At 45.6% G+C, this 24,306-nt stretch overlaps 1 protein-coding gene across 2 annotated transcripts in view; it reads right to left on the reverse strand.

The window, feature by feature from the left end:
* Nucleotides 1-24,306, reverse strand: part of HAUS8 (HAUS augmin like complex subunit 8) — a 236,543-nt gene that overhangs the window by 154,236 nt on the left and 58,001 nt on the right. For both annotated transcript variants that reach the window (XM_040321242.1, XM_040321235.1), the window contains exon 3: nt 23,142-23,197. In XM_040321242.1, coding sequence (XP_040177176.1) covers nt 23,142-23,197 — 56 coding nt within the window. The remainder of the gene's footprint in view (nt 1-23,141; nt 23,198-24,306) is intronic.

Consider the following 24,306-nt stretch of genomic DNA (forward strand, 5'->3'; position numbering starts at 1 on the left):
AAACAATACCAGTCTGCCTGGCTGTCATTACCCACAAACAATACCAGTCTGCCTGTCATTACCCACAAACAATACCAGTCTGCCTGGCTGTCATTACCCACAAACAATACCAGTCTGCCTGTGATTACCCACAAACAATACCAGTCTGCCTGGCTGTCATTACCCACAAACAATACCAGTCTGCCTGTCATTACCCACAAACAATACCAGTCTCCCTGCCTGTCATTACCCACAAACAATACCAGTCTGCCTGGCTGTCATTACCCACAAACAATACCAGTCTGCCTGGCTGTCATTACCCACAAACAATACCAGTCTGTCTGGCTGTCATTACCCACAATACCAATCTGCCTGGCTGTCACTGCGAACAATACCAGTCTGCCTGGCTGTCACTGCGAACAATACCAATCTGCCTGGCTGTCATTACCAAAAATACCAGTCTGCCTGGCTGTCACTACTAAAAATACCAGTCTGCCTGGCTGTCATTACCAACAATACCAGTCTGCCTGGCTGTCACTACTAACAATACCAGTCTGCCTGGCTGTCATTACCCACAAACAATACCAGTCTGCCTGGCTGTCACTGCGAACAATACCAATCTGCCTGGCTGTCATTACCAAAAATACCAGTCTGCCTGTCATTACCCACAAACAATACCAGTCTGCCTGGCTGTCACTGCGAACAATACCAATCTGCCTGGCTGTCATTACCAAAAATACCATTCTGCCTGGCTGTCATTACCAACAATACCAGTCTGCCTGGCTGTCACTACTAACAATACCAGTCTGCCTGGCTGTCATTACCCACAAACAATACCAATCTGCCTGGCTGTCACTACTAACAATACCAGTCTGCCTGGCTGTCACTACTAACAATACCAGTCTGCCTGGCTGTCATTACCAACAATACCAGTCTGCCTGGCTGTCATTACCAACAATACCAGTCTGCCTGGCTGTCACTGCGAACAATACCAATCTGCCTGGCTGTCACTGCGAACAATACCAATCTGCCTGGCTGTCATTACCAAAAATACCAGTCTGCCTGGCTGTCACTGCGAACAATACCAATCTGCCTGGCTGTCACTACTAACAATACCAGTCTGCCTGGCTGTCACTACTAACAATACCAGTCTGCCTGGCTGTCATTACCAACAATACCAGTCTGCCTGGCTGTCACTGCGAACAATACCAATCTGCCTGGCTGTCATTACCACCAATACCAGTCTGCCTGGCTGTCACTGCGAACAATACCAATCTGCCTGGCTGTCACTACCAACAATACCAGTCTGCCTGGCTGTCACTGCGAACAATACCAATCTGCCTGGCTGTCATTACCAACAATACCAGTCTGCCTGGCTGTCACTGCGAACAATACCAATCTGCCTGGCTGTCATTACCAAAAATACCAGTCTGCCTGGCTGTCACTACTAACAATACCAGTCTGCCTGGCTGTCATTACCAACAATACCAGTCTGCCTGGCTGTCACTACCAAGTCCGCTGTCCCTGTCCTCCACCTCCTGTATCATGTCCGCTGTCCCTGTCCTCCACCTCCTGTATTATGTCCGCTGTCCCTGTCCTCCACCTCCTGTACCATGTCCGCTGTCTCTGTCCTCCACCTCCTGTACCTTGTCCGCTGTCTCTGTCCTCCACCTCCTGTATCATGTCCGCTGTCCCTGTCCTCCACCTCCTGTATCATGTCCGCTGTCTCTGTCCTCCACCTCCTGTATCATGTCCGCTGTCCCTGTCCTCCACCTCCTGTATCATGTCCGCTGTCCCTGTCCTCCACCTCCTGTGCCATGTCCGCTGTCTCTGTCCTCCACCTCCTGTGCCATGTCCGCTGTCTCTGTCCTCCACCTCCTGTGCCATGTCCGCTGTCTCTGTCCTCCACCTCCTGTGCCATGTCCGCTGTCTCTGTCCTCCACCTCCTGTGCCATGTCCGCTGTCCCTGTCCTCCACCTCCTGTATCATGTCCGCTGTCTCTGTCCTCCACCTCCAGTACCATGTCCGCTGTCCCTGTCCTCCACCTCCTGTACCAAGTCCGCTGTCTCTGTCCTCCACCTCCTGTACCATGTCCGCTGTCTCTGTCCTCCACCTCCTGTACCTTGTCCGCTGTCTCTGTCCTCCACCTCCTGTATCATGTCCGCTGTCTCTGTCCTCCACCTCCTGTGCCATGTCCGCTGTCTCTGTCCTCCACCTCCTGTGCCATGTCCGCTGTCCCTGTCCTCCACCTCCTGTATCATGTCCGCTGTCCCTGTCCTCCACCTCCTGTATCATGTCCGCTGTCTCGGTCCTCCACCTCCAGTACCATGTCCGCTGTCCCTGTCCTCCACCTCCTGTACCAAGTCCGCTGTCTCTGTCCTCCACCTCCTGTACCATGTCCGCTGTCTCTGTCCTCCACCTCCTGTACCTTGTCCGCTGTCTCTGTCCTCCACCTCCTGTATCATGTCCGCTGTCTCTGTCCTCCACCTCCTGTACCATGTCCGCTGTCCCTGTCCTCCACCTCCTGTATCATGTCCGCTGTCCCTGTCCTCCACCTCCTGTATCATGTCCGCTGTCCCTGTCCTCCACCTCCTGTATCATGTCCGCTGTCTCTGTCCTCCACCTCCAGTACCATGTCCGCTGTCCCTGTCCTCCACCTCCAGTACCATGTCCGCTGTCCCTGTCCTCCACCTCCTGTACCAAGTCCGCTGTCTCTGTCCTCCACCTCCTGTATCATGTCCGCTGTCTCTGTCCTCCACCTCCAGTACCATGTCCGCTGTCTCTGTCCTCCACCTCCTGTACCTTGTCCGCTGTCTCTGTCCTCCACCTCCTGTATCATGTCCGCTGTCTCTGTCCTCCACCTCCTGTACCATGTCCGCTGTCCCTGTCCTCCACCTCCTGTATCATGTCCGCTGTCCCTGTCCTCCACCTCCTGTATCATGTCCGCTGTCTCTGTCCTCCACCTCCAGTACCATGTCCGCTGTCCCTGTCCTCCACCTCCTGTACCAAGTCCGCTGTCTCTGTCCTCCACCTCCAGTACCATGTCCGCTGTCTCTGTCCTCCACCTCCTGTACCTTGTCCGCTGTCTCTGTCCTCCACCTCCTGTATCATGTCCGCAGTCTCTGTCCTCCACCTCCAGTACCATGTCCGCTGTCCCTGTCCTCCACCTCCAGTACCATGTCCGCTGTCCCTGTCCTCCACCTCCAGTACCATGTCCGCTGTCCCTGTCCTCCACCTCCAGTACCATGTCCGCTGTCTCTGTCCTCCACCTCCTGTACCATGTCCGCAGTCTCTGTCCTCCACCTCCTGTACCTTGTCCGCTGTCCCTGTCCTCCACCTCCTGTATCATGTCCGCAGTCTCTGGATGTAGGTCAGACTGATAAGAGCGAAAGGGATTTGATGGATGGATGTATATAGGACAGTCTGATCCGTTCATCAAATCCCTTTCGCTGTTATCAGACTGTCCTAATATCCATCCATCCATTCATCAAATCCCTTTCACACGTATTAAACTGTCCTCTATTTATCCATCCATTCATCAAATCCCTTTTGCTCTTATTAGTCTGAACTACATCCATCCATTCATCAAATCCCTTTCGTACGTATCAAAGTCTCCTCTATCCATCCATCCATTCATCAAATTCCTCTCACAGCTCAGTCTGACCTACATCCACACGTGCGATAGAGATTTGATGAACGGATGGATGGACGTAGGTCAGACTGAATTGAGAGAGTGATTTGATGAATGGATAGATGTAGGTCAGACTGATAAAAGCGAAAGGGATTTGATGAATGGATGGATATAGGACAGTCTTATGCGTGCGAAAGAGATTTGATGAATGGATGGATGGATATAGGACAGTTTATTACATGTGAAAGGGATTTGATGAATGGATGGATGGATGAATGTAGAACAAACTCATAACAGCCAAAGTTATTTGATGAATGGATGGATAAATAGAGGAGAGTTTAATACGCGCTAAAGGGATTTGATGAATGGATGGATGGATAGAGGACAGTGATACGTGCAAAAGTGATTTGATGCACGGATCAGACTGTCCTATATCCATCCATCCATTCATCAAATCACTTTCGCACATGTGGATGTAGGTCATATTGAGGTGAGAGAGGGATGGGATGAATGGATGGATGGATGGAGGTCATATTGAGGTGAGAGAGGGATGGGATGAACGGATGGATGGATGGATCTAGGTCATATTGAGGTGAGAGAGGGATGGGATGAACGGATGGATGGATGGAGATCATATTGAGGTGAGAGAGGGATGGGATGAACGGATGGATGGATGGAGGTCATATTGAGGTGAGAGAGGGATGGGATGAACGGATGGATGGATGGATGGAGGTCATATTGAGGTGAGAGAGGGATGGGATGAACGGATGGATGGATGGATGGAGGTCATATTGAGGTGAGAGAGGGATGGGATGAACGGATGGATGGATGGATCTAGGTCATATTGAGGTGAGAGAGGGATGGGATGAACGGATGGATGGATGGAGGTCATATTGAGGTGAGAGAGGGATGGGATGAACGGATGGATGGATGGATCTAGGTCATATTGAGGTGAGAGAGGGATGGGATGAACGGATGGATGGATGGAGGTCATATTGAGGTGAGAGAGGGATGGGATGAACGGATGGATGGATGGAGGTCATATTGAGGTGAGAGAGGGATGGGATGAACGGATGGATGGATGGATCTAGGTCATATTGAGGTGAGAGAGGGATGGGATGAACGGATGGATGGATGGAGGTCATATTGAGGTGAGAGAGGGATGGGATGAACGGATGGATGGATCTAGGTCATATTGAGGTGAGAGAGGGATGGGATGAACGGATGGATGGATGGAGGTCATATTGAGGTGAGAGAGGGATGGGATGAACGGATGGATGGATGGATCTAGGTCATATTGAGGTGAGAGAGGGATGGGATGAACGGATGGATGGATGGATGGAGGTCATATTGAGGTGAGAGAGGGATGGGATGAACGGATGGATGGATGGATCTAGGTCATATTGAGGTGAGAGAGGGATGGGATGAACGGATGGATGGATGGAGGTCATATTGAGGTGAGAGAGGGATGGGATGAACGGATGGATGGATCTAGGTCATATTGAGGTGAGAGAGGGATGGGATGAACGGATGGATGGATGGAGGTCATATTGAGGTGAGAGAGGGATGGGATGAACGGATGGATGGATGGAGGTCATATTGAGGTGAGAGAGGGATGGGATGAACGGATGGATGGATGGATGGAGGTCATATTGAGGTGAGAGAGGGATGGGATGAACGGATGGATCTAGGTCATATTGAGGTGAGAGAGGGATGGGATGAACGGATGGATGGATGGAGGTCATATTGAGGTGAGAGAGGGATGGGATGAACGGATGGATGGATGGAGGTCATATTGAGGTGAGAGAGGGATGGGATGAACGGATGGATGGATGGATGGAGGTCATATTGAGGTGAGAGAGGGATGGGATGAACGGATGGATGGATGGATCTAGGTCATATTGAGGTGAGAGAGGGATGGGATGAACGGATGGATGGATCTAGGTCATATTGAGGTGAGAGAGGGATGGGATGAACGGATGGATGGATGGATGTCATATTGAGATGAGAGAGGGATGGGATGGGATTAGGAGGCACATGCATTATTGCATAGGGAGAAAAACCAGCAACATACATTTGATAATAAGTTTTATATTGCAATGATATTGTATCTGATGATGAAACAGAGTGAAAGATTTCCCATTTTTTTTTGGGCTTTTCTGCAACGTTTGTCCTCCTTCAGCAGCTGCTTGGAAAGTCAGTGTCTTTAGTGAAGTTTTCCTCTTAGCAAAGGGGGCGGGATCCAGGCAGGGCAGAGCCTGAAACGAATCTTTCAGATAGAGAGGAGGTGCTGGAGTGTTAGACACACCCACGATCTCACAGCTCCTTCTAGTCTACACAGACGTGCACAACGTTCTCACGCAGACCTGTAGTCTAAGCAGAGGGAACGAGCACGTTACTGACCACACTGAGAACTCCTCGCTCAGTGATCATTTTCTTATCTACACAACCAGGAAGTGGAGAGAAATGAGAAGACAGAACTCTCAATCAGAGGAAAAACGAAGAAGCAGGAAATGAAAACTGCACTGCAATGAGGTAAAGGAAGCTATATAGCTGATAAAATTTTTTCCTTTAGTGACCCTTTAACATTAGCTACCCCTCATATAGCCGAACGCAAACGACATAAAAAAAAGCACCGGGCGGTCGTTAGTTTCTGAATCGACGTAATTAGTAATTTGCATATTCCTTGCGTAAACAAATGGAAGCGCCACCTAGCGGCCAGCGTGAAAAATTGCAGCCTAAGATACGACGGTGTAAGACACTTACACCTGTCGGATCTTAGGGATATCTATGCGTAACTGATTCTATGAATCAGGAGCATAGATACGACTGCCGGACTCAGATACGAGGGCGTATCAGGAGATCTCTTTTCTGAATCTGGCCCATTGTGTATATCAAAAATAATAGAGTTGCGAATGAAAATGGTGACACCACGTGTCTTGTTATGAAAGGTGGTATAGTGGATTTGACTATAGGTTTTGTCGAAATATTTAGGATGGTTGGTGGATGAGAAGTGGGTTTCCTGCATAAGTATAACATCTGCACCTATTCATTTGTAGTGATGGAAAGCTTTTTTTCTTTTATGGGGAGAGTTAAAGCCTTGAACGTTATGTGAGAGAAATACCCATTGGAAAGGGTTAGAAAAAGGTTTTAGACTCAGACATAATTAGGTGTGTAAGGGGAATTTGGGTAAATTCATATCCACTAATTAAATTTGAAAGGTATATGATAGTTAGTACTTGAGAGAGCCTTAGTGATGCGGGGTGACATAGTAGTAGGGGGTGCATAATATACCTTGTATGTAACATGTAAAAGTAGATAAACAGAAAAAAAAGAACATTCAAGCTTAACCGTATCAGTAAAGTGTTGCAACGACTTCCAGATTTTAACATAAGTGAATAACATGCCCTAGGGGGCAAACAAGCAGTTAAACTGAATAACATATGAAACAAAATTACGGGGTCAAGGAGATATCTTGTCACTAAGGCAAAGAAAAAAAAGTAATTGGACCAATAGGTCCAATGCCCGCTTGCCCGGGCCTACGTCGCATCTACAAAAGTGGGAGCACAACCATCAACCGGAGAAGTGGGTTGGGGGACAAACCAACAGCAGCGGATGTGACAGGCATCTGAAAGTAATCGAAAATTATGCATAGCCTTAACACAGAGAGAGGAGCAAGACAGTATCAAGAGTACATGGTAATAAAAATAAAAAAAAGGGGGGGGGGGATTTCTTAACACAATCTGTGCTAAAAGAGGGGGGAGTTTATTTTTTCAAAAAGGAGCAAGTAATGCCCCATAAACTGGTCCAAAACCGGAGGTATCAATGTTCATTTGCAGATTCAAAGGCAGAGGTGGAAACATGGTCTCTGGCCTCTTTTGAAAATGTGAAATATTAAAAGTGGGTCAAAAAAAGGGGGGGGGGGGGGTAAAGCTGAGGAGTTAGTTCTTGCTGCAACCGTCTTGGTAGGTAGGGGGTTGACGTGAGAAGAAGTTGAAGGACAACATCAACAGAGCTATCGAGTGTCACGGTTAGGGTGATTGGTTTTGAAAGGGATGACGCCATCTTCTCTGTTCTGGTCACGTCGAGATGAGGGTGTAGACCATATTGGAGAGGGTCTGGGCGTGGGTGGAGGGCGATTAGGGGATTCAGGCTCCAGCAGGCCCAATTTGATCAATAGTTCCTTGCCCTTTATCACGTTGTATACTGTGTGCGTGGAGCCATTGTGTGGGACCGTAAGCTTAAAGGGGAAACCCCATCTGTATTTGATTCTTGCTGTCTGCAAGATGTTTGTAACATCTTTCATCCTTCGCCTCCTTTCCAGAGTAGCAGGGGAGATGTCAGGGAAAATCTGCAACTTCTTGCCATCATATTCTATATTAGGGGTGTTTAAGGCTCTCATGACATCCTCCTTCACCAGAAAGTCTTTCATACACATGACAATGTCTCTGGGAGGCTTATCGGGGGGGGGGGGGGGGGTCGGAGGGCTCTGTGAATTCTGTCACACACAAAAGCAGACAATGGTCTATCAGGCAAGAGCTTATGAAAAACTTTGGAGATGGCGGGCATAAGATCTGTGACTGTCTCAGGTACACCACGGACCATAATGTTGTGGCGTCTGTTCCTGTTGTCTAAATCTTCTACCTGAGCTTGCATGAATGCAAAGCTGTCAGCCAGGGTTTCATAGTCTCTTCTCAAGTCATTATGCGCTAATGAAAGTTTGTCATGTTTTGTCTCAAGGACATCCGTGCGGTTGCCAATACCTGCAATCTCTTGAGAGAGAGCAGCGGTGGATTTATGTACTTCCCTCTCTATTTTGTCCACCAGTTTATTAAATATAGCAGAACGGCTGGCATCCAAGTCTGCCTTAGAGAGGGGGGCAGAGTGCTCACAGTTGTCCGTGTTGGGATGGAGCAGCGGTGGGGCCTTCTCTGCAGCCGCATGAGAACAGGGACATCTTGTGTCTGCTGTGGCCTGCTTCCAGAAGAAAGTGTGTTAAATTGTGCTGGGAGCGGCGCGATTACCCGTTCCTCTTCGTAGGCATGCACAAATGTCTCCCACAGGGGTGCTGGGTCTTTTCAGTGCGGATGGCAAAATACAGCCCTGAGGATTCGGCCTGTATCATCCGGGACTGATGGAGCTGGTCTCACTCACGACCTTCCCGCATCGCGCCACGCATGCGCCCCCGTAAAGTCTTTTTTCTGTGGTATGAAGGCATCTCCAGGGATCGTACAGGTCTTCTGCTGAGAAAATGTTGGAGAGACCCTTTCTGGGAGGTGTCCATATCAGGATCCATCGGTGCGTTGAAGTCTCCACAGATCAAGAGGACTTTGATAAAGCGTCTTGGCACGCGAAACATGTCAGTCACGGCTCACCAGTACAATCTTTGATGCCCCTATATGTTTGCAGCAAGCACACTGCAGCTGATGTGTAGTGCCGACACTCGGGAAATCCTCTCAGTGACACTAGCGCCAGCATCTCTACTGCTCGTTTTCTGCCCACACTGATTGGTGCTTTGAGTCACCTGACGCTGGATCGAAGGTGTCCGGACACCTCCTGCTTTCTGTGTGACTCCATCAGGCTACCATCCCCCTTTCCTCGCTCCCGTGTGACGCGGCTGCGTCACTGAACCGGCTTGGTGGCTCCCCTCCAGGACTTCCCCTGCCGCTGGAGATCTCTGTTTGCGAGGAAGGTTTCCTTTCCATCAGCCCCTGAGCTAGTGGTCTTTAAACGGCAGTATCCATCTCTGCATGGATATAACTTCTACATCTGCTCCCAGTGTGGCTGTCATCATCCCACCAACGGATTCCATCTCCCTGCATTGAGACGTAGAAGCGGCTGCTTTTGTTGAGGTATTGCATTACCTCTGCATACAAGTGTATGCACACTACTTGGATTCACTCCTAAACATCTCCCCCGAAGTGTATGTGTTTTCACTCTACCATCTCCACGTGAACTGCTGCTTATGTTATGCGGACTATTGTTATTAGTATTTTTAAAAAAATTTAATGTGCTTTTTTCCTGTGTGCTATTAGTGGCTACTTCCATTTTTTTAAAAAATTTTCAAATTTTTTTTCAACTTTTCAATTTTTCATGCATATATGTTTTTCCACACATTACAGACTATAAAGTGACATTCACTTAACCCTTGTGCGCTGTATGTTTTTGTTCTTTTACAGATCAAGAGGTGGCCTTTCTGAATTTTTCTCGTCTTCCCAATCACTTTTTGGATGAATTGGTGGGGATTTTTATTGGGGGCATATATATTGACAATAGTGTATTTCACGTTGTCTAAGGTGGCAACCAGAATTATGTATCTTCCTTGGGTGTCAGTTTTAAGATCTGTTGGAACGAGACAGTGTCTTTCATAGCTATAGCCACCCCCTTTTTTTTTCCCTTTCGTTGCTGGAAAGGAAAATGTAGGAAAAATTATGATGTTTGAAGGTAGGTGTTTTATGCTTAGCGAAATGGGATTCCTGGATGAAAACAACATCACTTCCGAATTTAATTGCGTCTGTCCACAATGCTGTTCTTTTATGAGGGTTGTTCAAGCCTTTGACATTGAAAGACATGAGTTTAAGTGGCATATCTTATCAGCTGAGGATGCTTCGTTGTAGATTCAGTCTTGTAGGAGTTTGTTTTTTTTGTGGGTAGATGGTATATCATTGTGGTGTAGTAATACTGTTTTGCCAGTAGATAGTGGTGTTGCTTGAGAAATAGTGTACAGGCAGCAGAAAAAAATAAAACAGAAAATGGGGAACGAACCAGGGAAGGAAAATCAACAAAAGCTTAGTAAAACCGTGAAAAAAGAATAGGAGTTGTTGTGCTCCAACTCCTGTGTACATGACTATGTACTTCCAAATCGGTTGGGGGTAAGAACTTTGAGAGAAGTCCAGTAAGGAATTATTCAAAATCTGCATTCCCTGAGCTGCAAAAGGCCCTTAAACATGGGCATAAGAGAGATTTGTGAGGCCTCAGTTTGTGATTGGAGACCGCAACATTAACCACTTGCTTACTGGGCACATAAACCCCCTTCGTTCCCAGGCGAAATCTCAGCGTCCGGCACTGCGTCGCTTTAACTGACAATTGCGCGGTCGTGCGACGTGGCTCCCAAACAAAATTGGCGTCCTTTTTTCCCCACAAATAGAGCTTTCTTTTGGTGGTATTTGATCACCTCTGCGGTTTTTATTTTTTGCGCTATAAACAAAAAAAGAGCGACAATTTAAAAAAAATATATATTTTTTTTTACTTGTTGCTATAATAAATATCCCAATTTTTTTTTTAAAAAAACTCTTTTTTTTCTCAGTTAAGGCCGATACGTATTTTTCGACGTATTTTTGTAAAAAAAAAAAAAAAAAAAAAAAACGCAATAAGCGACTGGTTTGCGCAAAAGTTATAGCGCCTACAAAATGGGGAACAGAATTATGATTTTTTTTATTATTTTTTTTTTTACTAGAAATGGCGGCGATCTGCGATTTTTATTGGGACTGGGATATTGCGGCGGACGTATCGGACACTTTTGACACAAATTTGGCGCCATTCACATTTATACAGCGATCAGTGCTATAAAAATGCACGAATTACTGTATAAATGTGACTGGCAGTGAAGGGATTAACACTAGGGGGTGAGGAAGGGGTTAACTGTGTAGCCTGGGTGTGTTATAACTGTGTGGGGGGAGGGGGGTGACTGGGGGAGGTGACCGATGCTGTGTCTCTATGTACAAGAGACACAGATCGGTCTCCTCTCCTCTGACAGGACGTGGAGCTCTGTGTTTACACACAGAGCTCCACGTCCCTGCTGTCACCTGCCGTGTCACCAACGATCGCGTGTACCCGGCGGACATCGCGGCCGCCAGGTACACGCTTTGGGTCTTCGGCGATGCGCCGGGACAGTTTTTACCCGCCGCGCGCCACCCAGTGGGTAATGCACATAAAAGGCCGTGTTTAAACGGCCACTTGGCACTTGAGAGCTGCACTGCGGACGTATTTTGTCTATAGCGCGGATCTCAAGTGGTTAAAATGTGTCATGAGAGGATTTTTAAGCCGTTTTCCAGTCCTGGGAAATGGGACCAGGTGTAGTAGTGTCCATTTTGGTATTTTCTTGGTTTGGGAGTAGACCCAATGAGCGGAGGATTTTCAGACCTTGTTCCATTCCGTTAATGGTGTATGAGGTGCCATTAAATTCTACCAGAATTTTTGTGGGGAAGCCCCATTTGTAAATTATGCCATGGTTTCTCAGCATTTTAGTGATCGAGTTCAGATTTTTGCGAGCCAAGATTGTCGCTTGTGACAAATCCGAGTAAAGGATTATTCCAGAATATGGATCTGGGAGTGGCGAGTGGCGCCAAGCGAATTGCATCAGTTGTTCCTCGACATTGAAAAAGTGAATCCTAGCAATGACATCTCTAGGTATTTTCTCTGCTATGTAATGCGGTTTAGGTAGTCCATGTGCCCTGTCAATTTCCAACTCTTGTTAAGAAGTGGCAGGGATTAAATCAGAAATCATGGTTTTAATGAAGCGTTTTAGGTCTGCTGGCTTCACATTCTCAGGTATACCTCTGAATTATATGTTAGTTCTTTGATTTCTGTCTTCAATGTCTCCGACTTTGATCCCGAGTTGTCTCACTTCTTCTAGATCAAAGTGGGAGTCCACTAATTCATTGTGCGCAGCAGTGAAATCGCACATTTTATTCTCCATATAATCCACTCTGTCTCCCAGAGCATCAATCTCCAATTTAGATTTGTGCATAAGGCTGATCATATCATGCTGTAATGCACCTCTTAAAGCAGGGGTTGACAAATTTGCTTGGAATCTAGGAGCCAGCTAAAAAAGTTAGGAGCCAGAAAACGCGCCCTGTCCCGACGAGCTTGCGCGCAGAATCGAACACATACGTGAGCAGCGCCCGCATATGTAAACAGTGTTCAAACCACACATGTGAGGTATCGCCGCGATTGGTAGAGGGAGAGCAATAATTCTAGCCCTAGACCTCCTCTGTAACTCAAAACATGCAACCTGTAGATTTTTTTAAACGTCGCCTATGAAGATTTTAAAGGGTAAAAGTTTGTCGGCATTCCACGAGCGGACGCAATTTTGAAGCGTGACATGTTGGGTATGAATTTACTTGGCGTAACATTATCTTTCATAATATTAAAAAAAATGGGGATAACTTTACTGTTGTCTTATTTAATTTAAAAAAGTGTAATTTTTTCCCAAAAAAGTGCGCTTGTAAGACCGCTGCGCAAATACGGCATGACAGAAAGTATTGCAACGGTCGCCATTTTATTCTCTAGGGTGTTAGGATAAAAAAGATATATAATGTTTGGGGGTTCTAATTAGAGGGAAGAAGATGGCAGTGAAAATAGTGAAAAATTACATTAGAATTGCTGTTTAACTTGTAATGCTTAACTTGTAATACCAACGGCCACCACCAGATGGTGGCAGCTCACAAAAAAAAAAAAAAAATTATTTTTTTTTGCCCCCCTTGCAAGCCAAGTTGCCAGGACCCTATTTCTAGTCGCCATGGTGACCTGGCGCACGGGATTTGTCGAGCCCTGTCTTAAAGACACGATCATATCTTTAAAGGTAGTGTCCAGTATTGTTAAATCAGTAGTGGGCATAGTTTGTCGTTTTTCATCATAGGGATTTATGTCTAGGCTGCAGGCATATAGCTAGATTCACAAAGAGTTACGCCGGCGTATCAGTAGATAAGATACGACTGCCTGCGTCGTGGTATCTTAGCTGTCTAGTTCCGCCGGCCGCTAGGGGCGTGAACGCTGATTTACGCCTAGAATGCGTAAATCAGCGAGATACGCCGATTCACGAACGTACACTTGCCTGTTGCAGTAAAGATACGCCGTTTACGTAAGGCGATTCCCGGCGTAAAGTTAGTCGAACAAATAGCTGGCCTAGCCAATGTTAAGTATGGCCGTCGTTCCCACGTCAAAATTTTCCGTTGTTTGCGCAAGTCGTCCGTGAATGGGGCTGGACGTAATTTATGTCCACATCGAAACCAATACGTCCTTGCCGCGTACTATGGAGCAATGCACACTGGGGATATGTCCACGGACGGCGCATGCGCCGTTCGTAAAAAAACTTCAATCACGTCGGGTCACCAGTCATTAACATAAAACACGCCCCCCTGTTCCACATTTGAATTAGTCGCACTGCCTCTCTGACTTACGGCGGCGTAGCGTATATGCGATACGCTACGCCACCTCAAAATTAAGCCGGCATACCTGAATCCAGCTAATAGTCTGTATGAGGATTACTCACTGGGCTCAGCATGTCATTCAGGTGATCGCTGCTAGGCTGGGGCTGTGTAGCTGTGAGATTTTCTCCCTCATGGAGAGAGGGAGCAGCGCGCCATTCTGCATTGCAGTGAGGGGAGGGGGCAGCGCCATCTTGTTGTCTCTGCAGCCCGGCCGGGCTGCAGAATGCGCTGAGTATGCGGGCCCCTCTCGGTTCTTCCTCTTAGCCGACATGTCTGCTACAGTCCCTGTAAGTTCCGGTATCGCTCTGTTATTTAGGGCTCACAGGTCGCTGTATAAGTTGCTCAGGGAGATCCGTTCTCAGAGAGCTCCCTCAGAATGCAGCCATAGGTGGTTTCCGTTTCCGGGGGGAGTGGCCTGAGCATGGAGGAGTGAGGAGGCGTGGGGGGAGCTCCTAGCGGGATCACCGCATGCACCCGATAGAGGACCGACATTGGGCATTGGAAACAAGCAGAGCGTGCACTCCAGAGCGCCTATCCCAGGGTCAGAGACGAGTGACTGTACACGCTGTTTCGCTGCGCTGCGGCTGCCGACGAACGAGGTATGCAGGTCAGCTGAGTTGAGTGGCAGGGAGCGGAGCAAAACAGAGCGCTCATTGCAGAGTGCCTGTCCTAGTACCTACCCTGGTGAGCGAGCCCCGTAGCTGTGTACGGGGGGCCGGTGCCGAAGAGCGGACCTTCCACATCAGAGAGCGGGTCAGTACTGGCACATGTCGCGCCGTGGAGGAAGACCCGGAAGAAGATCCCGAGTATCAAGCACCCCAGCACACTCCTATATTACCCGCTATCTCAGGGCTCAGACGGACGCGACGCTGCAGTCGCTGGAGGACACCAGGGAAAAAGGCAACAACACTAAAGATCCCTCAGAGATGGCAGCTGCAGGAAATGTTGTGAAGGGTAGACGGGACTCTATATTAGAGGTAATATCTGCTGCACCAGCGGTGACATCTATGCTGAATAAAGGTATGCCTAAGGGGGGAGATCCCTCCACTGAAGTTGTGGCAAACAGGATGAGGGAGGGGATGACATGTCTGGAGTATAGTAATAAGGTCCCACAAACCCAGGAGAATAAGGGACAAGAGACTATATCAGATATGGAGCAGCTTAGAGCGCTTATTCAGGCACTCCCCACAAAGGAGGACATACAGACTCTAACTAAAACTATTATGAATACACTAAGAGAGGAAATAGAAGAAGTGCGTGCTGGAGTGGAAAGGGGTGAACATAAAATAACAAACTTAGAGGTGCAAAACAGCAAATTGGAGCATAGACTGTTGAATATGGAAGGAGAGCTCATGAGACAGCATCAACAGATGGCTGCGTTACAGCTACACAGTGAGGAGGCTGAGGATAGAAGTAGACGAAATAATATCCGCATTAAGGGGGTCTCCGAAACCTTGGAAGGCCCGGCCCTGAGAGAGGCGGCCGTGACCATATTTAATTTAATTTTGAATAGACCTGCTGATACATCAATCGAACTGGACCGGGTCCATAAAGTCCCTGCTTTTCGCCATCCGGCCCAAGGGGGCCCTAGAGACGTGGTCTGTAGAGTTCACTTCTTTAGGGTAAAGGAAGATATTATGCGGGCAGCCTGGAAGGAGGGAGTGATAAAATGGGAGGGTGGGGACATACAGGTCTATCCAGATCTTTGCAGGCTCACAAAATGGAGAAGACGTTTGTTAAAACCCCTCTTGGAGTATATTCGCCTTAAAGATGCCACGTATCGATGGGGATATCCTTTGGCAGTAATCATAAAAAAAGAAGGGCAGAACTTTAACTTAAGGTCCCCTACCCAACTAAAAGAACTATTTCAGTTTCTGGGTGCTGAGCCCATAGACGTGCCGAACTGGTTAGATTCACCCATAACAATGGACAGATATTAATCCAAACTGACAAAGGGGACTATCGCCATGTAGGAAATACAAGAGCAGCGTCCCCATAGAGGAAGAAGAGGAAAATGGACAGTTTTTTTTTTTTTTGACAAGTTTTTGATATCTCATTCCTTTAGGGGTTTCGTATAGGTTTGTGGGGAGAGGGCCCGGACATGAATGCCTCTTGTATCGGGGGTTCTTTTTATTTTATTTATTTTTTTTTGCTGCGTTTGTTTTTCCTTTTTTTTTTTTTTTTTTTTTTGGAGGAGGGATGGAGTGTTGGGTTAAATATACACTGAAGGATATATAAATTAAGAGGGCTGCGTTAGAGGCGTTAGAGGTGTATAGGTAAAGCATATATATATATAAGCTATACAAAGGTTGGCACAACGAATGGTGCATAGTTTTTTCTTCTTTTTTTGTTTCATTGTTTTTTTTTTTTTGTTTTTTTTTTGAGCTATCTGATATATGGAGGTTATATATCATATCATGTACCAATATAAGGAAGCTATTCATATAATGTACCATATATATATATATATATAAAGGATTGACAGAGGGGTAGGAACAAATGTCTGCTTGAGAGAGATAGGAATGCTCCACCCCCCCACCCTTTTTTTTTTTTTTTTTTTTTATTATTTTTTTTAAGTAAGGGGGAAGGGAGGGGGTAGGGGGAAGGAGGAAGGAAGGGAGAGGGAGAATAAAGGTGCAGATACATTTCCCCATGGGGGAGAATAGGCAGAAGAATTAAAATGCCCTCTCTGAGGCCCAACAGAAGGGAGGGGGGAAGGGGGGGGCACGAGGGGCCTCTTTTTTGTAGTGGGGTGGGAGTTTGGGGGGGGGTGGGGGTAGCATCTTTTTATAGGGGGGATGGATCCCTGCTTTGTTAGGGAGGGTAAAAAGGGGGGGCATAAGTGCCATTAAGGAGGGGGGGGGTAAATAGGAAAGATGGGGTCACAAATAATGGGCACACATAGTAAAGTCATCATAGACACTAAAACTGATTGCAATCGCGGTCACAATGATAAGTGGGGTGTATTCCCACCTTTTTTTTTTTTTTTTTTTGGCTCTAAGGGGCGTGAGAATAGTATCACTATATACATAAGTACACGAATACACGAAGATGGAGGGGTGGTCACGGGGGAAAAGGTGGGGAATAGGGGGGGGAGGGAAAGGGCCAAGGAGGGCAAGAGCAGGGTGGGAAATGGAAATAAAAGTTTAAAAGACTAGCTAACAGGGGCTGGTAAACAAGATTTCCCTTCTTTCTTCTTTCTTTCTCAAGCATACCTCCGATATCTGTTTATGAGGTTCAAGAAAGAAAATAGGGCTTGTATATGGAACAATCGAGCATAGAACAATTGAATGGAATATTGAATAATTGTATATTGTATATAGATGTTAAGGGGATGTGTATAGAAGGTGGTATGCATAAGATGGAGGGTGCAAATAGGCTAGATGTCTTCCCTTACCCTAAATATGCTAAAGAAGGAAGTCTGATTTTTTTTTTTTTTTTTTTTTGTAGTGATATGTAGAAGTGTAGTGGGTAGCTATTGGGATCCGGGCACGGTTGGGAGGGGTGTGATATAACTTTGAGGGACTGAGGGGAGGGGAGGGGAGGGGAGGAGGGATAGCATTTTCTTTTTCTCCAGGAATCTCCTTCTCTCCCTCCCTTCTCTTGTCCTCTTCTTTTCTTTTTTTGCTGTTTTTCTTTTTTTTTTTTTTTTTTGTCCAAAAGATTGGGAGATATCTCATAGTGGAGCTATCTCCAAGGGAGAACGTCTGGAATAAAGGGGTGACTCTGAAGCGGAGGTGAAGGGACATAGGATAAAGCTAACACTAGGCCAATGCGAAATGACTAACGGGGTGCGTGCGGGATAACGCAGGGGAGCTCTGGACTCGCTAACCTCACTCTCTTCTGCACATACATTCTCCCCACTAAAAACGCTTCTCCTCCAATTGGAGGTAAACCGGAAGCGTTAAATAAAAGGGATAGGGACTTTTTCTCTGGTCCCTTTTTTTTTTTTTTTCTTCTTTTTGTGTTTTTGTTTTTGCCCCTTCCGTGCCTGCGGTGGTTGGCCCCCAATATTAGGGGAGACACGAGAGGGGGGCGGAAGGGTAACTACTCGGGCACTTGGACGAGTGACTAGTTCTCGAGGTACGGGGGAAAGGGAGGGGTTTTTTTTTGTTTTTGTTTGTCTCTCTCCCCTTCTTCTCCCCCTTGCACCGTAGTTTTTTTTTTTTTTTTTGTATAGTACTGGTTCCCTTTGTGAGGTATACCAGATTAGAAAGGCGACAAAATGGACATAATAAATTTCACATCATATAACGTCAAGGGCCTGAACAGCCCAGAAAAACGTACTAAATTAATGGCAGAACTCAGTAGAATCAAAGCTCAAGTAATCTTTTTACAAGAGACACATTTCAGAAGAGATAAAATTCCAAGATTGGGCAATCAAAGGTATCCGACAGTGTACCATGGTGCCTCCCAAACATCCAAAGCGAACGGGGTGGCAATTATGTTCTCAAAACAAATGATTTGGAAAGAATCAAACGTAATTACGGACGACGTAGGAAGGATGTTAATAGTGAAAGGAGAATTAGGGAATCAAAAAGTTACTCTGGCGAATCTGTATTTACCCAATGAGGATCCTATATCTACACTGGAAAAATACTTGGAAGTGGTACAACAAAACAAGGAAGGATTTCTAATTTTGGGGGGCGATTTTAATATAGCCCTGGACCCAGCAATAGACGTGTCAAAAGGAGTATCTCATATATCTAATACAAAATTACGTAAAGCAAGGCGTCTACTGAAAGATATACAGGTAATAGATAGCTGGAGGATAATGCATGCGTACGATAAGGATTATAGTTTTTTTTCCGCAAAGCATAAGACATACACAAGGTTAGACTATATTTTTTTAGACCAGAACATTCTCTCTAGGTTACGAGATGCAAAAATAGGATCTTTCACAATATCTGATCACGCGCCAACCAATTGCAGCATAGAATGGGGTGAGAGAGGCCCACGAGAATGGAACTGGAGAGTTAATGAGACACTCCTAAAAGATCCGGAATATGAGAAACAGATAGTAGAGAAGAAATTATCAAGTTCCTGGGCTAACGATCAGGATGAAACGCTGCCTATGAGTATATGGGAAACACATAAATGCTACTTGAGAGGAGTGCTTATATCATTGGGGGCACACAGAAAACGTACTCAGAGTGCTAAACTCGATAGTCTGCTGGGGGAAATCCAATCGCTGGAAACGGTACATAAGAAACTACAGTCGCACCAGATAGGAGAGAAATTGGCGAGATTGCGGGAAAAACTAAATCTTATGTTAACGGACAAAGCAAAAGCTACACTAAATAGGTGTAAAAGAACTTATTATGAATATGGAAATAAACCCAGCAGACTATTGGCAAATGCACTCAGAGACACGAGAGCCCGTAACCAGATCGAGAAAATTAAAACACAGGGGAATGGGATGGTGAGCTCTACACAACAAATAGCGGAAGCATTTAGAGAGTATTACTCAAACTTATATAATCTAGAAAAGCAGTGTTTAAGACCAGACCTAGTGGAAAGAGAAGAAGTTATCAAGGAATACTTAGCGTCCTCAGGAATGCCAAGGATACCCAAAGAAAGCGCAGAGAAGATAGACGGCCCGATTACTGTAGAAGAATTTGTGGGAGCACTGGGCGCCTTAAAAGCGGGAAAGGCGCCAGGTCCCGACGGATATACACTGCGATATTATAAAATCTTCGCGGAAAAACTGGCACCTAGGTACGTAGCGGCATTTAACTCGATCCGCGATGGACAGAGGATGCCGGCAGAAACCTTGATGGCTGAGATTGTAGTGATCCCCAAGGAAGGGAAAGATCCTGCCCAGTGCTCCAGCTATCGGCCGATATCTTTGCTGGATGTTGATTTAAAGATTCTGGCGAAGATTTTGGCCGATAGAATACTAACATATATTCCGTTATTGATACATCCCGACCAAGTGGGGTTCACCCCGGGCAGAGAGGGTAGAGAGAACACTCAAAGGGTAATAAGTACAATATACCTTGCCCAACAACGCCATAAGCCTGCAGTTCTGATATCCGCGGATGCAGAAAAAGCGTTCGATAGGGTGGAGTGGGGGTATTTAAAAGCAATGTTATCACATATTGGATTGGGGAAGGGTGTACAGAACTGGGTCACAAGTTTATACTCCTGCCCATCGGCAAGAGTTAGAGTAAATGGGAAAAAATCAGACCCCTTCCCTATTCATAATGGTACCCGGCAGGGTTGTCCGCTATCCCCAATTATATTTGTTCTCTCGCTGGAGCCTTTTTTAAGAATTATAAGAGCAAATAATGATATACGGGGCATCCGGGTAGGGGAGGTGGATTGTAAGGTGGCAGCATATGCCGATCTACTGTTCACTTTAACATCCCCGATAACATCGCTTCCATGCTTATTAGCAGAAATAAAAAGATACGGAAAAATTTCAAATTTCAAAGTAAATTATAACAAATCAGAAGCAATGGGAGTTGAAGTGGACAGTGGATTGCGGCAACAATTAGCCAGTAATTTCCCTTTTAGATGGACGGAATCCCATGTAGAATATTTAGGGACAAAAATACCAAGAAACTTGGGCAGGCTTTATGAACTAAATTTTCTACCCTTATTAAAACAAACTAGATCTACTAAGGTGGGATAAAGAAATCTTTTCATGGTTTGGCCGAATAAATATAGTTAAAATGAATATTATGCCTAGACTACTCTATTTATTTCAGACTCTTCCCATAACACTCCCTAGGGGATTCTTGAAAGACTTAAGTTCCAAATTTACGAAGTTCATATGGGCAGGAAAACCGGCCAGAGTCCGGAGGAATATATTGATCTTACCTAAAGAAAAAGGAGGAGTGGGCCTACCAGACCCTATGGGGTATTACGAAGCCTCTCATCTTGCACGAGTGGTGGACTGGTGTTCACACCAGACAAACAAACCCTGGGTGAACCTGGAACAAGAAGTAAGCAATATCCCCATAGAAGGAATGGCGTGGCTGGATATGAAAAAGATATCCCAGTCTGCAAAGAAACATCCCATGATAAAGGCCACACTTAGAGTTATCAGAAGGATAGGTATGAGATCGAATCTGGTGAAGTGTATTGGCCCTATGACACCCATTTTGGGAAACCCGAGCTTTGAGCCAGGTATGAGAGACCGGCAGTTCAAAAACATAAGACGGAAGGGAGCCAGTAGGTTGATACACTTCACGAGAGAAAACCAGGTAATGCAGAGTGAAGATTTAGAGAGGGCATATGGAGATGATTTAGACAGTTGGAGACGAAATCAACTAAGAACGTTTCTAGGTTCCCTGAAGATTCATGAGGCAGAAATAGGAAGCCTCTCCAAATTTGAGGAAATCTGTTTAAAAAAAGAACCAATGAGACATATGTTGTCTTATATGTACAATATATTGACTGAAGTTAACGCCCCACAAGAGCTCGTCTTTATGCAGGCATGGGAAAAGGATCTGGGCATCAAGTTTACTGAGATACAGAAAAACAAGATTTTTGCATTTACACACAAGGCCTCAATTGCATCTAGGTACCAGGAGGGGGGATACAAAGTCCTGACAAGGTGGTATAGGACACCATCAATATTAAACCGGCTCTTCCCCAATACGTCCAAAGTCTGCTGGAGATGCCAGAAGGAAGAGGGCACTATGGTACACATATTCTGGGACTGTCGGGTGATAAGAGAATTCTGGGAGATGGTCTCGGAGACGGTCCTGGAAATCACCGGGATTGATCTGGGACACAGACCCGCGGCGTTCTTGTTACTCGACATTCCCATAGCAATGGAAAAATATAAACAATCCTTAATACGCCATCTGATAACCGCTGCGAAGGCCTGTATACCAATCTTATGGAAAAACACCTCGTCCCCAACCAAATCACAATGGCTATGTAGAATAAACGAGATACAGATGATGGAGAACCTCACAATGGGAATACAGGAACGAGAGGAGACCTACTGGAGGGTATGGACTCCATACAGGGAATACAGGGAGCGGAGCGGATAGGGGGGGAAGAGGGGAGAGACTACTTTTTTTTTTTTTTTTTTTTTTTTTTTGTTATTTTATTTTTATTTTATTTGCGGTGGGAAGGGGGGGGAGGGAAGGGAGGGTGATTAATAATCTCGGAGGTACAGGACACCTCTCTGAAGATGGTATAAGAAGACCGTGGTTATATACAAGAGAGGAGACCGGGGCTGTAGAAGGGGGATCAGAAGGGGTACAGGAGGTCGCAATATAAAGCATAAGAAATGTTAAGATAAGGAGTGCAATGTATGTTGTAAAGATGAAGCTGTACCTAATCTGATTTATATGTAGAAAATGGATATAAAATAAAGAATTGTAAAAAAAAAAGAATGCAGCCATACAGTTCCGCGGCTGACCACGCCCCCTAAATTGTGATTCTCATTTAACCAGAATCATGCAGCTCTAGAAAAGTGCCCCCTTCACTGCTAAAAGAATGGGGTTGGGCTTTTTTTTTTGTATTAATAAATACTTACCTAGGTGGATGCAGCATAGGTCTGATGCTGCATCTGTCCCCCAGTGCCTCTACACCTAGAAATCGAACACCGCCGAACGCTCAGTTCTGACAGCTCTTCGAGCATAGAGCTGCAGATTGTCAGTCACAGCTCTTTGCTCTGCTCCCTGCTCGCTCATTGGAGCGTGCGGGGGCGGTTAGCTCAGTCTCTTAGTGGTTCACCGAGAGGTTGAGCCGGGTGTCTGTCCAGGCACCTGGCAGATCCAGACTGTATCGCGATGACTGGACTAACTTCTGTGACATCAGCAGACAGCAGACTTTAGCTGCCTCCAAAACTGGTGGATTTGAAGGTCCAGTTCTTATGGAACATGGCCATTGGCTTGGCTCACACCTGGGTGGGGAATTCTGTTTCCATTCGTTACCGTGGCGACGCGGTCATTATCCAGCGCGCCCGGCTTACAGCCAGCCTGTTCGGATTTCCCGGCTTCACTCTTCAGCGGTGGATACTGCATGATGCTGGCAGCAGCCAGTAGTGCCGCGGCTTAGCGGTGCTCACGCCCACGTCCAACTGCAGGGCACGCTGTGTTTCCAAGGGGGCTTCTACATTTTTTTAAAAGACGCCTGCAGAGCATTGTACACACAAGTGCAATGTTAGGCTCCTGCTTCTTTCAGCTGTGTGTCTGTATATATGTATGGGCTTTACAAAGCTAGAGAACGACTGAATGAAATACGAGAGGGATGAACAGCACACTCGCAGTTCCATGATACTTTAACAGGGAACACAACTATATAAAGTTTTCTTTGGCATAGAAACGTCAGTAAAATTTTTATTTATTTTTTACCTTAACAATATTGGGCTTATATTGCATGTAACGGGATTTCACCAACTTCACGGGTACTAAAGTATATGAAGAGAAAGACAAAAACAAACAATTTTAGACTGTCTGGCAAGAAGTTTTTACGTATAAAAAATTAAATAGTTTCCAGAACAAAATTTTTTTTTACTAAAAATATTCACCATAACGCTGTGAGCAAACTACAGGTATATTAATGTATAAAACAAAAAAACACTAAGGTCTTCTGCTGGGCTGCCTGAACAGCGAGCGCACCTCCCCATGATGCATGGACAGGCCCGCCCTCTCCTCGTTTCCTTAATTAAAGCAATATGTGAAATACATATCACGGGAGGCACTGTGCACATAATTTCAGAAGGCGAAGGACATGCATGGGGAGGCAGCGCGGACATACACATAAAATTTATAATTATATATACATATATATATACACACACACACACACACACACACACACACACACATATATATACACACACACACACACATATATATATATATATATATATGTGTGTGTGTGTGTGTGTGTGTGTGTGTGTGTGTGTGTGTGTGTGTGTGTGTGTGTGTGTGTGTGTGTGTGTGTGTGTGTGTATGTATGTATATATATATATATATATATATATATATATATATATATATATATATAAAAAAATTAAAAAAACACATACATATACACACACACATACAGTACACACACCAGCATGACACATCTTGACTTGGCAATATTTGAACACTAGTCTTTTCAAAAACAATCAAAACAAATCTGTCAGATTGCACGAGAATCTCCTGTGCACAGCCCTCTTCAGATCACCTCACAGATTTTCAAATCAGATTCAGGTCTGGGCCATTCCAAAACTTTATTCTTCTAGTGAAGCCATTCCTTTGTTGATTTGGACGTACAGTGCCTTGAACAAGTATTCATACCCCTTGAGATTTTTCACATTTTGTCATGTTACAACCAAAAACGTAAATGTATTTTATTGAGATTTTATGCGATAAGCCAACACAAAGTGGCACATAATTGTTAATTGGAAGGAAAATGAAAAATGGTTTATAAATATTTTTACAAATATCTGAAAAGTGTGGCGTGCATTTGTATTCAGCCCCCCCTGAGTCAATACTTTGTAGAACCACCTTTTGCTACAATTACAAC

The sequence above is a fragment of the Rana temporaria genome, chromosome 1 (assembly GCF_905171775.1).
Source record: "Rana temporaria chromosome 1, aRanTem1.1, whole genome shotgun sequence".
NCBI classification, from domain to species: domain Eukaryota; kingdom Metazoa; phylum Chordata; class Amphibia; order Anura; family Ranidae; genus Rana; species Rana temporaria.